Source organism: Benincasa hispida, chromosome 10, assembly GCF_027475165.1.
Source record: "Benincasa hispida cultivar pf3 chromosome 10, pf3_genome.v1.1, whole genome shotgun sequence".
Classification (NCBI taxonomy): Eukaryota; Viridiplantae; Streptophyta; class Magnoliopsida; order Cucurbitales; family Cucurbitaceae; genus Benincasa; species Benincasa hispida.
The window spans coordinates 897,170-910,977 of record NC_143487.1 but is presented as its reverse complement, the minus strand read 5'-3'; the positions used below and the strand labels follow the sequence as shown (position 1 = coordinate 910,977).

Here is a 13,808-nt window from a genome sequence, read left to right as displayed (position 1 = left end):
AATGGGAGAGAGCGAGAGTTTGAGCGAGAAAGTTGGAGAGAGTGAGAGTGGAGAGAGCGAGACCAGCGAGAAAGTGGAAGAGAGCGAGAGCAGCCTGAATGCCTCATTCGAACGTCACGCCCACATGATCGAAGGAACTCACTTGTGCATTAAACGGCCAAGTAAGTATTTATGTGTTGAATTTGGCCACGTTCTTATAGATTATATATTGAAAACCCTAAATTGAATACAAACAAAGATTGAAGACGCAAGGGCAAAAGTCAACCAAAATTAGGTGTCTTATTAAGAGAAATTATTAAACCCTAATAAATTGTGGTGGATGCGTATGGAAAGAACACCTTGAGCCAAAGTGAGGTAAGCTTGCGTTGATGAGGGGAGAAGTAACCACTTGGCCATGTAGCCAAGTAGGTGGTGTCAACACCATAGGAGGTTTGGACGCCTATAAATAGAGTCTTTGATATTTCATTTTCAAATCACAAATCATAAAATTCGTAAAAACAGGGGGAGAGTAGAGTACATTGGACAGTGAGGGTGGAGGATAATGCATCAATTTGAGACGAAGAGATCTCCCAATCTACTCGAGCGTTTGATGTAATTTCAAAGCCATCTGAAAGATAAGAGAGTCTAGTTTTCATGGTGAGGCTTCCAGAGAAGAAACTCTAAGGAATTGGGCTGGAGAATGAGAAAAAGATAGAGGGGTCGAGATATCGGGTAAGCTGGGCCAGTCTTGATATTTGAATGATTCCGGCTAAATCATGAAGAGTTATGAGCTAAGATTTTATGATAACTTCTTGAGACATTTTATAATAGTTTTGTAGAAGGAAGTATCTCAAAATAAAGTTTAAAAATATGAGTAATCTAAACTGTAAGTTGGATCTAGATTCTAAAGGTAAAAGGGAGCCCGAGGTAGAAAAGGGAACTATTAGAAAGGCTCCTAAGAAATTAAGGTGAGTGTTATATCTGTGATAATTAACACATAGTTTGGGTGTTATAGGAGTGTTATATCTGTGATAATTAACACATAGTTTGGGTGTTATAGCTTTATAGTTTCTATATATCGTGAGTGTTATAGGTTTATAGTTTTAATATATCGTGAGTGTTATAGCGTTATAGTTTCGATATATCGTAAGTGTTATAGCTTTATAGTTTCGATATATCGTGAGTGTTAGGTTGCTTTGATAAATAAATGCATAATAGGAGTGTTATTATAGCTTGGATACGTACTGTGATTGTCATATAACTCTGATATATTATGAGTATTATATAACTTTGGTATGTATGCTGAATGTTATACAACTTTAGTATATAAATGCATATTATGAGTATTTACTTAGCTTTATACTATGATATATGATTATATGCATATGTAAATGAAAAATCCATACTTTTGATGATAGGATGATTGCCATGATATTGTTTGTGTGTGACTGTGGAAACTGAGATTATGTCCGAGATATAGTTAGCATGCTTAACAAAAGGTGCTTGGCGAGAAAAATAGTCGGCTTCGGTCGGCGGGAAATAATTGTCGGTGACGACCGGCGGGAAATATAGTCAAGTACCTAAGCATGATTAGCGGGATAAATAAAAATAGTCAGTGTGCACATTGGCGGGAATTGGGGTCATAGGAAGGTTTTCATAGATGATTGTATTGATTGATGATATGATATGCATGCTACGTGTAGCTTTTGGGATAAAGATTACTGGTTGCATGATTATATCTTTGATTGTGCATGAGTTATAATGCGAGTGTTGCCATGTGATTGATTTTCCAAAAATGATGATTTTCAAAGTGAATTTCGTCTTAAAAGAACCACTCACTGGGCTTAGTAGCTCACACTCTTCAAAATGTTTTCTTAATCCCCCCCCAGGTAGCGGAAGATGAGGAGTTCCAGGGTGGTGCTAAGGCCAAGGTTTGCCACGTGCCCCAATAATTACACTTCCGGAGGGTTTTTACGGTTGTCATTATAAACTTTATTGTTAAGTCCTTAAGTTGTATAAACGTTATATCACTATCGTAATAAAAGATGGGCCTACCTAATCTGTTATAGTTTATTTCCTTGACTTAATCATTCCGCTGTGTATAAGTTATAGTATGGTATCAGAGTTATTCCGCAAGAATTATTAGGCAGTAAGTGTCAACTCAAGGGTTGATAACTACTGCAGTAGCATCCCTCTCCTGAGCTAAGAAGGTGGTCTGGGGGCGGGGTGTGACAGGCATCTTCCTGACAGGGTGATGAGACAATTCGGTTTTCAGCAGGATGTCCCATTGTCTTATAATATTGAACTCGTACTGCATGATATTGACCTAAGAACTGGAGATTGGTCCAAAAAAGTTGCACATTTGGTAGTGCGATGGCACTATCGTGTAAGGTTTATTGCAGTGAGGGTTTCTCTTGAACAATTTGACACAGATGTCACTCCAGAATATATTCATTGGTATAATAATATCATAAGGTGCTACGTCATTCGTCCGGGAGCAGTTGTGGGTCATCTGGTAAATGAATGAATATTATCTAATTTTTTTAATTTAAATTTATTTTAAATATTGTCTAATTGTTTTATAATTCACAGATATCGAACAATATCAAACTCCGTGAGGTTACGAATGATCCGAACCAGGTTCTTGCTATATATAGTGACAACCAAAGCTATATGGAGGAAATTCATTATATGTTCGATATACCTATTGTTCCTCCACCAGCTCCTAGACGTAGAGAACCTGTTCGGAAAGAGGATGAGTTTGATGAGGTTGCACATAATGTGGAAGAGTTGCCCCCTATGACGCAGACGCAGAGTCAAGCTAATTATGTTAGTCCGATGATGATGATGCCAGCATTTGGTTCAGGACATTATGACTCAGAGGCTGGTTCTTCGTCTTCATACGTGCATGGACATGGTAGGGGTCGTGGAGAGCATAATGAATATTTATATTATGAAGCGCCTGCAGAGGTACCAGAGCAACATCAAGAAGAACCCGAGCAACCTCAAGTTCAAAGTCGACGACAACAACCAGCTCGAAATTGACGACGTCCGCCTTGTGAGACACATTGATTTTTGTAATTATTTTTGTATAAATGAGATATTTAATTTACATTTATTTTTATTTTTATGAGTTATTATTTTTTTTAATTTATTCTTTTTAGTGTTTAAATAAAATAATAAAATATTTTTAGAAATTATTTTTATAAAATAGAAAATTAAAAAAAAAAGGATTAGAAAGAAGGTGGAGTGTGTAATAATTAAAAATAAAAAAAGGGAAGTTAAGTGGAAAAAAGAAAGAGATTCATTAGCTCGTTATTTAGTCAGACTTGCTGAGATGACAGAATCCGGAAAAATTATTCAACAATATTAGGAAGGGCAAGGTCGAGGTTCAAAGTTCGACGTACAAATGAAAGGAACCGTTAGGTCGAATTTTGAACCCTTGACTTATTTAAAAAAAAATAATATTTTTATAAATAGCTTGAAAACAAAAATATTTTCCTAAATAGTTTTTAATTTTCCTAAACAAAAATATCCTTTTAATTTTCCCATTTAAAAACTATTTTTTTTCGTTTCCTTCGGCCAAGATCCAACACACAGTAAAAATTAAAAAAGATTAAAAGAAAAAAAGCCCCTACTGTGTCACACGTGGCTTATAATGATTGGCCAATTATGCATTTCATTACTTCCAACCGCGTGCATATATATAATGTGCCATTTCGTCGAGTTCTGGAGCCCTAGCTTAGTCTGAGTTTACTGTTCATACGTCGCTTCACTTCAGCGATCGAAACCATCGAATCCGCTTAATTGTATTGTAATTCCCTTTGAAAGAACGAAGATTACGCAGTGATAGATGGGTCAGATTCAGTACTCTGAGAAGTACTTCGACGACATTTACGAGTACAGGTATTGTATTCTTACTCTCTCAGTTTCTCGCAGTCTTGAAGGATTGTTTGTATTGGAGGTGTTCATTGTTTGTCTTGTATGGCTGACTGGATTGATTGATTGAGGCAGGCATGTGGTTCTTCCACCCGAAGTGGCAAAGTTGCTTCCAAAGAATCGCCTGCTCTCGGAAGTAAGCAATTCTGTCTTCGTAGTTTTTAAATTATGTATTTTGATTTTGTTACGGATGGAAGTATTCTCTCTTACTGTTTAGGAATAAATTGGGTTCAATAGTTGGATTATTTAATCGGGTTTGGGTATCATACTTGACTCTAAGAAATTGTTATTGACTTATGGTACGGTCTATAGCTTTCCCCCCTCTGTCTAATATTTCAAAGTTTTCATGTGATCTTGATACTCTCCCTTTTATTTGACTGATGGTTGTATGAAAGTTGAACCATTGTTTCGAGTATTTCGCATAGAAGAAAAAAGGATTGAGAATCCAGCGCTTATGACTTATTCATTAGACTGTACCGCTTCTGGTCCAATCGTATGTTCTCTCTATGAAACTAGTGAGCAATGAACGCTGTGGTAGGCATAGGAATATTATTATTCCATCAATGCCTTTTGATTTTCTTAGATATCTTCTTGAACTAAGCAAAAGGGTATTTGCCAAATCTATTTGACTACTCATTTAATAGAAGCGTGTTGTTATACTCTTATGGCATGTTTGAGAGTGATTTTGAGAACAAAATCAATTTTATCATGTTTAAAATTACTCCAAAACATAGTTTTAATATTTCAAAATCAATTTTGATGGTATGAAAATTACATTCAAGAGTGTAAAATCAAACACTAAACCAATTTTGACTTTATAAAGACGTGTTGAACATTGATACTAAATATCACAAAAGTGATTATAACTATTTCAAAATCACTCCAAAACATGTACTTAGCCCTTTAATCTTTTGTGCAGAATGAGTGGCGTGCAATTGGAGTTCAGCAGAGTCGTGGGTGGGTGCACTATGCTATTCATCGTCCCGAGCCGCACATCATGCTATTCAGGAGGCCCCTAAACTATCAACAGCAGCAGGAGAATCTTGCTCAACAAAATGTGCTTGCTGCTAAATGACTGTTTTTCACTGATTATGTGAAATGCTACTGGGGAGAAAGAAAGCAATTAATATTCAGTCGTGTAATGGTTTTAAAATGAAAAACCGTCCACACTTTCCTGGTATCTGTGGTCAATCCTCCTACTTTAAAAATCTGCAGGAGTTTCCATGTTTACCCTGAACTCTGTATGGTTGTAGAGGTGGCTTATATATATACATATGCTTCTGTATCTTTTCTAGACTCTGCAATTCAATTCAATGGATATAGAACCAATGGTGTTGATGGATCTTGATCCTTAACTTTCTGTACATTGCTGAATTATTTTTATGCTTCATCTTTGTGTGACTTCCCAATTTTATGGTTTTTAGAAAAAACATGGATTATGTTGATTATGAATCATGATCTTGCATTCTTGCTCCTTTTCTTTTATGAGGCTACATTAGTTCATTCTTGCAACATCTAGGCTTGAGAATTTCTACCACTTTAGCGTACTGCTTGCTTATCAGAACTTGTGAAAGGGAAAGTGAGATTTTTTACTGTATAGGGCTGTTTGAAGTGCTGAATTGAGATGAGATAGGATATATGGGGTTCATGTTCGTGGAATTATACCACTTGGTGTAAATTTTTGAATTCTAAATAACTTGCTTTTGTGATTACTATTTTTGTTTTTTTTTTTTAATTCAATAATTATACTCATTTGTTTGAATAAAATATGGATTGCAATTTGTTTCTTTTAATTTTTAAAGTTTTTTTTTTCTTTTTGGGTAATGAACAACAATTGACCTACTACATTTCTTGCAGAAATATGGTTAAATAAAATGAGAATCAGAACTTTTGATTCTTAATTTTTCTCCATTCATCTTCTTTTTCTATGTCTTGTTATTTATTGTTAATGTCATTGTTTTTTTTAATTGCATTTCCCTTATCATCTTAGCAGCTAATGGAATGTCATCACATTTCTTCAACCATTTTTTTTACTTAATAGTCATCCGTGTTATAATAGTCGATAACTGTCATTAGTGTTATAATAGACGGAAGTGGTTGTTGAAGTTGATTATGCTGGTGGAGTTTGTAATTGGAGGTGGTTGATAGGGCTTGAAGTTGACGCGTGAAAGTGGTATTGGAGTTTGTCGTCAGAGTTTGTCGTCGGAGGTGGTTTTCGGAACCTAGAATTGATTACGTGAAAGTGGTTGTCGGAATTGTCATCAAAGATGGTTGTTGGAGCTTGAAGTTGGTTGCGGAGTTGTCATCAAAAGTGGTTGTTGAAGCATTTGAAAACATTGGAAGGGAAAGTTGGGGTGAGTCGGTGAAATATATTAAGTGAACTCAATCATGTTGGTGAATCAAACACTCCCATACAACTATCAGCAATCATATTGGTGGTCCAAACGCTCCCATACAACTATCATTTAGATGGTGTAAATTTTGTTTTAAATTCTTTGGTTTAACATTTAGGTCAAAGAGATTTGAATGATTCAAATGAATCTCGACGGCCTGAGCATTGAAAAGGTTAGATCTCTTCCGAATCTTGATTTAGTATGCTTTCCCGATTTATTTGCTGCATTTTATCCTCTCCTGTGTTTCAAATATGACATCTTGGCTTTACCCTTTTTACCTTAAATGAAAGCTATTAGTTCACTTAGTGAGTTGTTTTGGTATGAAAATGACAGGATTTCAAAGACATTAGGTTTGGTTTCATGTTGCAATTCACCCAATAAAGTTATTGGATGCTTTAGTGAAAATTGAATCTAAAGGTAAAGACCAATCTTTTCTTCCAAGATATTTGAGGTAAAAAAAAAAAAAGATTTTTCCCCCTCTTTTCCTTAAAAATTAAATAATGAAGAATGTATTAAGTGCATCATTACTTGAAGTTGAAACTCTAATTAGGAATCTGTTTAAAAGCTATAAAACAAGAAAAGTGCTCAAACTATCTGATTTTAACAACAATACATACATACAATACAAAACAAGTGCATTTAACTTCCATAATTGTAAATACAATGAAACAACATTGCCAGTAAGAAAATGCCTCTCTTTCTCTAACTATCTATCGTACGTAACACTGTTTCAAATCGTAATTCTAATTCGCATCTTCTTCAGAAGTCTCTGTAATTCTAAGTTGCTGCTGTAATAATGCAGCCCTTCTTGCCTTAAGCTTTGCCCCTTCAATATGCAACAAAACCCACTTCTCATTCATATCCTTCAAAATCTTCTCCTCCATTGTCCTCAGCCCTTCTCTCCACACCCCATTACCCGGAAATTGCCGAGAAAATTCACCCACAAGAACGGGAAAGTTCTTCAGATCAACCCCAACCCGTTCTTTTCTTGAGAGACTAGAAACTGCCCTTTGTTTGATTCTTCGTGAAAGTTCTCGTGAAGGTGAAATTACCTGTGGTTTTCTTGTTATAGGTGTGGGGGATTTTCCCCAGATGCAGCGGCCGAGCTCGAGGATCTGACGGTGGTGGGGAGTTTTGATGAAGGATTTTGTTCTGGCGAATTTGTGGTACAGGAGCTTGAGCCGGTGGAGCTTATCGGCGATGTGGGAGTGGGTGAATTTGGGGCCGAGAGCGGTCTGGAGGCGGTCAAAGGTCGGAGAATCGAGAGTGGGCTGAGAATTCTTGGTGGGGTTTTGAGATCTGGCGATTTGGAGGTAGGAATTCAGGAGATTGAGTTCATCTTCGTCGGTGAAATGGAGTTGATCGGTTTGATTGTTGGATTGGGTTAGGGTTAGGGTTAGGGTTTCGGGAGAGGCGTTGGACGGCGGTGAACGGCGGAGCGTTGACATGGGGGGGGGATGGGGAGTTGGGACGATTAGATTGGAGTTTCTTTGGGGTTTCGCTTCGGTGAGAGAGAGGGTCAATGACAGGTAAAATGCTTTGAGTTCCAAATTTGGTGAGCCGGTCAATTACACGATGGCAAGCCAAACAAAATTTCCCGCCCCCCCAATCTTTTTTTTTTTTCTTTTCAATACAATGAGATCGAAACGCGAGATTGATAATAAATATTGTATATTAATTAAATTATGTTCTATTTTTTTGACCGATCAAAATGAGATGAATCTTAAAATATTTAATCTCAACTTTAGTCTATAGATTTTGAGTTATATTTATTAAAGTCAAAATACTAGTTTCATCAATGCATTTTGAAGGTTCTTCAACTTTATTCTATAGATTTTAAAATGTTTAATTTTAGTTTACTTTTAATAAATTTTAAATTTAGCATCAAGAAGTTAGTTTAAATTAATATTAAAAACTAAGTTTAAGATTTATTAAAAATATGAATATTAAAATTAAATATTTGAAAGTACATAAACTAAAGTTGAATAAGGTAGAATATAGGGACCAAAATGATATTTTAATGTTTCAAAAATTAGGCCATGTCTAGATGTAACCATTTGACTTTTTATTATTATTATTATTATTATTGAAAATTAATTGTATAAATATTACTTTTATGTGATTTTTGTAGTTTGTTATTTATTTTTCTAAGAGCGTTTAAAAAACAAAATCAGGTTTTTTTTTTTAGAAACTTGTTTTATTTATCCAGAATTTTACGATAAACTAAATTGTATAATTAGGAAATATAAAAACTATAGTGAAGAAGTTGTGAACGTAATTTTTAAAATGAAATACCAAATATTATAAAAACTTAACATTTTATTGTGTCTGACAAAATCTAATAAAGATTTTAAAATTAAAATTAAACCAAAAAATTGTGCCAATATATATTTTTTTTTCAAAGGGTACTAGTAATTATTATGACGAGTTAAATTTTTGTAAAGACTCTATCTTACCTATTCATTACATATGTATCATATTAACTATATTTTGTACTTAAGAAACAGGGGGAAAATATACTATTTTTCTCACTACTTCTTTTGGTCTAGTTTTTATTTATTCTCTAAATTTTTAAGTGTAACATTTTAATAATGCATTTCTTAGTTTAATATCTATTTGATTTATAAGTTTTTTTAATCATATTTTATCATAAAATTTTGAATTTATTTTCATTTGGTCCTTAAGTTTCAATAGTTTGCAATTTTACTTTTGGTTTTTACTAATGTTCACTTTCAATCTTTAACATTATCTTTTAGTTAACAAATTTAAAATAATTATGATATGGACATTTCAAATTAATTTTAATAGTAATAAAAAATGAGTGAAAATTAATTTACTTATAATTAATTTAATTATTTTAAACTAATTAATATACATTAATATTTAAGATAAAAAATGAGTATTTAGTGAAAATGATAAGTAAAAGGGTAGATCTTGAATTTTAGGGATCAAATAGAAACACAGACACTCACAGGTTCCGTGCTAAATCTAGTAGGTAAGATTCTTAAACATAAAAGACTAAATTAAAATTAAATTCAAAAGCAAGAATAAAATGGTGAGACCAAAGGTCTAAACCTACCAACAAAAAGGGTATTTAATATTAGCAAAAAGAATCAGTTAAAAAAGAATAGATATAAAAATTAATATTTGAATAACCTAACTAAATAAAAACCAATGATTGGTTTGTATTTTATTGGACAACAGTTTGAATCTCTTATTCATAAAATTCGATTGGTTTGATTTGATTTTTAGTTCACCGATAGTTTTGTCATTTTTAAAAGTATTTTCGGTTTAAAACAATTACCTTATTTCATTTTCCACGCCCTGGGTTGGCCCAAGGCTGAGCCCCTCAGATCAACAAATTCTGTATCGGGTCCCTCTCGGCGTTTGCCCTTTGAAGAAGTTTCTCCTGATTTCAATCGTTATCACTCTCAACTCAACCCCAAATCCTTTGGTACGGTCGCCATCTTCTTGTTTCCAGCTAGGGTTTTGCTTTTACTTAACTGTTTTGGCTAAGAATTGGCCGAGCCCGTTGTTAAATTCGTTTTGTTCAATTAACTTGTACTGCTCATGTTTCTCGATTCCTATGATGTTGCTTTTATTGCCAATAGTTCCTATGAACATTTTTTTCTATTGATTCTAATGGTTTTTAGCCGCATGGGTAGATTTTGTGCCTGCTAAATGTATGAATTGCATTATCAATTATGGACAAAGTAGGCTGTTATATTGTTAATATAATTTTAAATTTATCTTCACCAATCAACCTAAATTTTTGAGTTAATCAAGTCCTTTATTCAAACTTTTGCAAGGTTGTTTTCACTCCTGGTGTTAAAGCGCCATAAACTTAAGTTTTTGGGTCGGTGATTTAACCTAACCAAATATTTGTAATTCACACTTGCATTTCATTGCCAATTAGTGGAATAAAGTTGTGCCTGGAGCTCAACCATCTTTCTTTTGTGCCTGTATTTGTGTATCAGTATATGTGTCCATGGAGATGGAGGCTTAGGCTTCTCAGTTTAAGATTAGCTGCAGAAGTGTTATGATTTGCTAGTACTTGTGGATTGTTATTAATTTATTTAGCTTTATTGGTCATTAATTGAGAATGCTGCATGATTACAGGAGTCTTCATTTTACATCTCCTGTTGTGTAGAAAATTATGGAACCTGATCATTGTGATATTTTCGTTCTTTTGTTGTTCAATATAGTTGTATTCATTTTATTTTTTATTTTTTGGATAAGAAATGATTAGTTGTGTTCATAATGTTCTCAAAGTCAGAGTATCTGATACACTTGTTTCAATCTGATATATTGTGGACGAGAAATTCGGAAGATGTTCTTATCAATTGACCAATCGTTGTATAAAGTTGGTGTCGTTAGAAGTAAACTTGTTGTCAATATATCATATGTAGCATGTTGTTGAGCCTTCATTTGATTTCTGTAAAGCATTTCCTTCCTCTTGTCAATTCAAGGTGGTTGGTGCTTTCTTGTATGATAAAATTCTTTGTAGGTTAAGTTTACAGAATCTTAATTTCATCTAAAATGTTTCTCTTCTTTTCCTTGCTGTTCCTTGCTGTCTTGGTTCCTGCGTTTTGTTCTCTCCTTAACCTTTGTAGCTGATGATATGTACTTGAGGCCTTTTTGTGGCACTTTTTAAAACCAAAAGATCTGTTATTTATTAGAAGTAAAATAAATAAATAAATAAATAAATAATAAAAAAGAAGCAATTTGAAATGTTTGCCAATTTATTTATCTTCTTTACTTGCCGACCACGGACTTAGGGTCTATTTGGATTGACTTTCAAGTGTTTAAAATTGTTTTTTTTTGGCACTTAGAAACACTTTTTTAATCACCTAAAAAGCCAATCCAAATAGGCCTTTATATTCCCATTAGTCCTCTTCTCCTCGATATGCAATCAACATCTTTTTGGATGCACCCCTATAATCCCATATTTACTAGTTTCTAAACTATTTCTTCTGTATTGAGGATCATTGAAATAAGCAAGAATGCTATTTCTAAGAATAATACTATCTGTGGGTAGGAGGGGTGGTGGCTCTTTTCTCATTCTTAAATTGAATGATGAATCCTTTTTTCCTCCTCTTTGCCATTAAATCAGAAGTACCATAAAAAATATGAGATTAGATTGAATTACTTGGAAACTTTCACTCATTTTGTAGGTTTCTTTCCAGATCACTTGCAGAAAACTCGATGACACGGCGTCGGAATTTGATTGTTGCCATCGGGTTGATAGCCTTTGCATCTGCTGGATTAGCATTTCCCTTTTACATGGCGTAAGTGAAAGACTCATGGCTGCTATTGACAATCTTATGCCTTTTAAACTCTGAAAGTTGTAAGTTAATGTTGAAAAGGATTGTGATTCAGGTCTTCGAAAAAGCCAGTTATAGATTCGGCAAAGCCACTACCACCGCAAGCCACTTTTCGAGGTCCTTATATAAACACTGGTTCCCGAGACGTGGGACCTGACCATCAAACTTACTCCAAGAAGTGATTTTCTTCTTAATCTTGCTTCTTTTCAGTAATGTATGTGTTGGTTTATTTCAATGTAGAAGAATACTACATTAAATTTTTTCCCTTCTTATGGAAAAACAGTAGTTCACTTGATTTAGAAATCCGTGTAGATCAAAATATTGATGTCTATATAGGACTTTTGGATTGAGGGAATTGAGATGGGAATAAGGGTAGAAATGGGTAAGAGATACAAATCATTGTCTGGCACAAGTTTTGAACCTTTAAACATGAAAATAAGCTACTCTCATCCTTATACCCATGGACGATATCCATCCAAAAGCATGAGTTTTCTTGATGTCAACTTTATCCCCTTTTTAATACATGAATTTATTCTTTTATTTTATACTATTAAAATTAATTAATATATGAATATTAAATTTATAATTTAGAAAATTATATTAAATTTTAAATTATAATATTTGAATTTAACTACTCTACATCCATAAATAAATAAATTAATTACATAATAAACGATGCATTGATATTATTAAATCACCAATAATTAATTAATTATCATTATCATTAATAATTTATGAGACTTTTTTTAATAATTATAAATAGTTTAGCATAATTAATCATAATTCATTATTTTTTATTCACTAAATGTTATATTTATTCTTTTCGAACTGATTTTGATTGTTTTATTAATTAGTATATCATATTTATATAAATTCATTATATTGATACATCAAATTATGTAATCAAGTAACTTTAATTATAAATTATTCATTTTACAAATATTTGTAATTAATAATTTAATTAATATTATTATTTGATAGTTAAATAATTAATTTCGCTCAAAATTTTGAATTGAATTTATTGTTTATCAAAATTCTTGGACTCTTTCAAACATTAAATTAAACGGTCCCATATCAAGATTTTATTTTTACGAACATATCAATTTAACAATTTCTAATTCTAAGTTATTGATTTGTTGATAGGAAAATAGAAATCAAAAGTTTTCCTTATTTGTAAGGGAAATATTGAATCACCCCCAAATAGAGTTGTGAGAAACTATAATTTATTGTATTAAAATCATATTTACTTCAAATTTATTTATCCATATAACTTACTTCACCATAGAAAATAGACCACTTGAAATATCACATTCCAAGATTTTCCTTTTTCATCACATGTCGATAAATCTTACTGATATTTATGGTGCAATTTCTACCTACTTAGCTCACCTGAAAGTAACCATTGACATAACTTCCACCATAGACCTTGCATAATCGTCAAGTCAATGCCGTGTGCAAACTTGTGGATTTACTAACATCACATCCTCTATCTGGTAAAACAGGTACCGTAAGGATGAATTTCATCTTCTTCAGAGGAAATCACCATCTTCCTTGACAAGAAAGACACTATCAATATCAAATCTAGAGCCCTTTGACGAACCTACTTTGTTTTTCAAATGCCCAAACTTTCTGCATTCCCGATAACTTATCTTATGCTCGAAGACTCTCTTTTTTGAATCTCTACTGGAATCATTTTTGGACTGCATAGGGCCATCATCACCACTTGCCTTGCACTCGTATAATCCATATTGGATTAACACATTCTTGACTTGTACTTGTGATAAGTCGAAGTTGATCATTCCATCAAATTTATCTACATCAAACTATACCAAGTTTGCCATACATCTACTTCATTTCTAGCAAATTAGCAAATAGTGAACAACTCATACTATTTACAATATCGTTGCCCGTTTCAAGAATTCTTTTCTGATGTGGAAGCTCAGACAATGCTGCAAGCACAAAACATACTCAGAAAATTAAGAAACTCTGAATCTAAAGCTCTGATATCACCTGTTGGGAAAAACCTCTCACTTATAAAACAGAGAAATTAAAAGAAATAATAAAATAGAAACACATGAATTTGTGTGGAAAACTCCCAACTCGAAAAAAACTACGAACCACTAGAAAGCAATTCACTATAAGAGCACTCTCTCAAATCTTTTATACTACTCAC

At 33.2% G+C, this 13,808-nt stretch overlaps 3 protein-coding genes across 3 annotated transcripts; 2 read left to right on the top strand and 1 right to left on the bottom strand.

Moving 5' to 3' along the window:
• Nucleotides 1-3,663: 3,663 nt before the first annotated feature.
• On the top strand, nucleotides 3,664-5,273 carry LOC120089486 (cyclin-dependent kinases regulatory subunit 1-like). The gene is made up of 3 exons (XM_039046971.2): nucleotides 3,664-3,885; nucleotides 3,994-4,054; nucleotides 4,838-5,273. The coding sequence occupies exons 1-3, from the start codon at nucleotides 3,833-3,835 to the stop codon at nucleotides 4,991-4,993; spliced, it is 270 nt and encodes an 89-aa protein (XP_038902899.1). The 5' UTR covers nucleotides 3,664-3,832; the 3' UTR covers nucleotides 4,994-5,273.
• A 1,620-nt stretch (nucleotides 5,274-6,893) lies between these two features.
• Nucleotides 6,894-8,039, bottom strand: LOC150033037 (uncharacterized). The gene has a single exon (XM_090305544.1). It carries the CDS (start codon nucleotides 7,757-7,759, stop codon nucleotides 7,055-7,057), a length of 705 nt encoding a protein of 234 aa, XP_090161670.1. The 5' UTR covers nucleotides 7,760-8,039; the 3' UTR covers nucleotides 6,894-7,054.
• A 3,477-nt stretch (nucleotides 8,040-11,516) lies between these two features.
• LOC120087838 (uncharacterized) lies at nucleotides 11,517-11,817 on the top strand. The gene is made up of 2 exons (XM_039044770.2): nucleotides 11,517-11,599; nucleotides 11,691-11,817. The coding sequence occupies exons 1-2, from the start codon at nucleotides 11,517-11,519 to the stop codon at nucleotides 11,815-11,817; spliced, it is 210 nt and encodes a 69-aa protein (XP_038900698.1).
• Nucleotides 11,818-13,808: the final 1,991 nt, after the last annotated feature.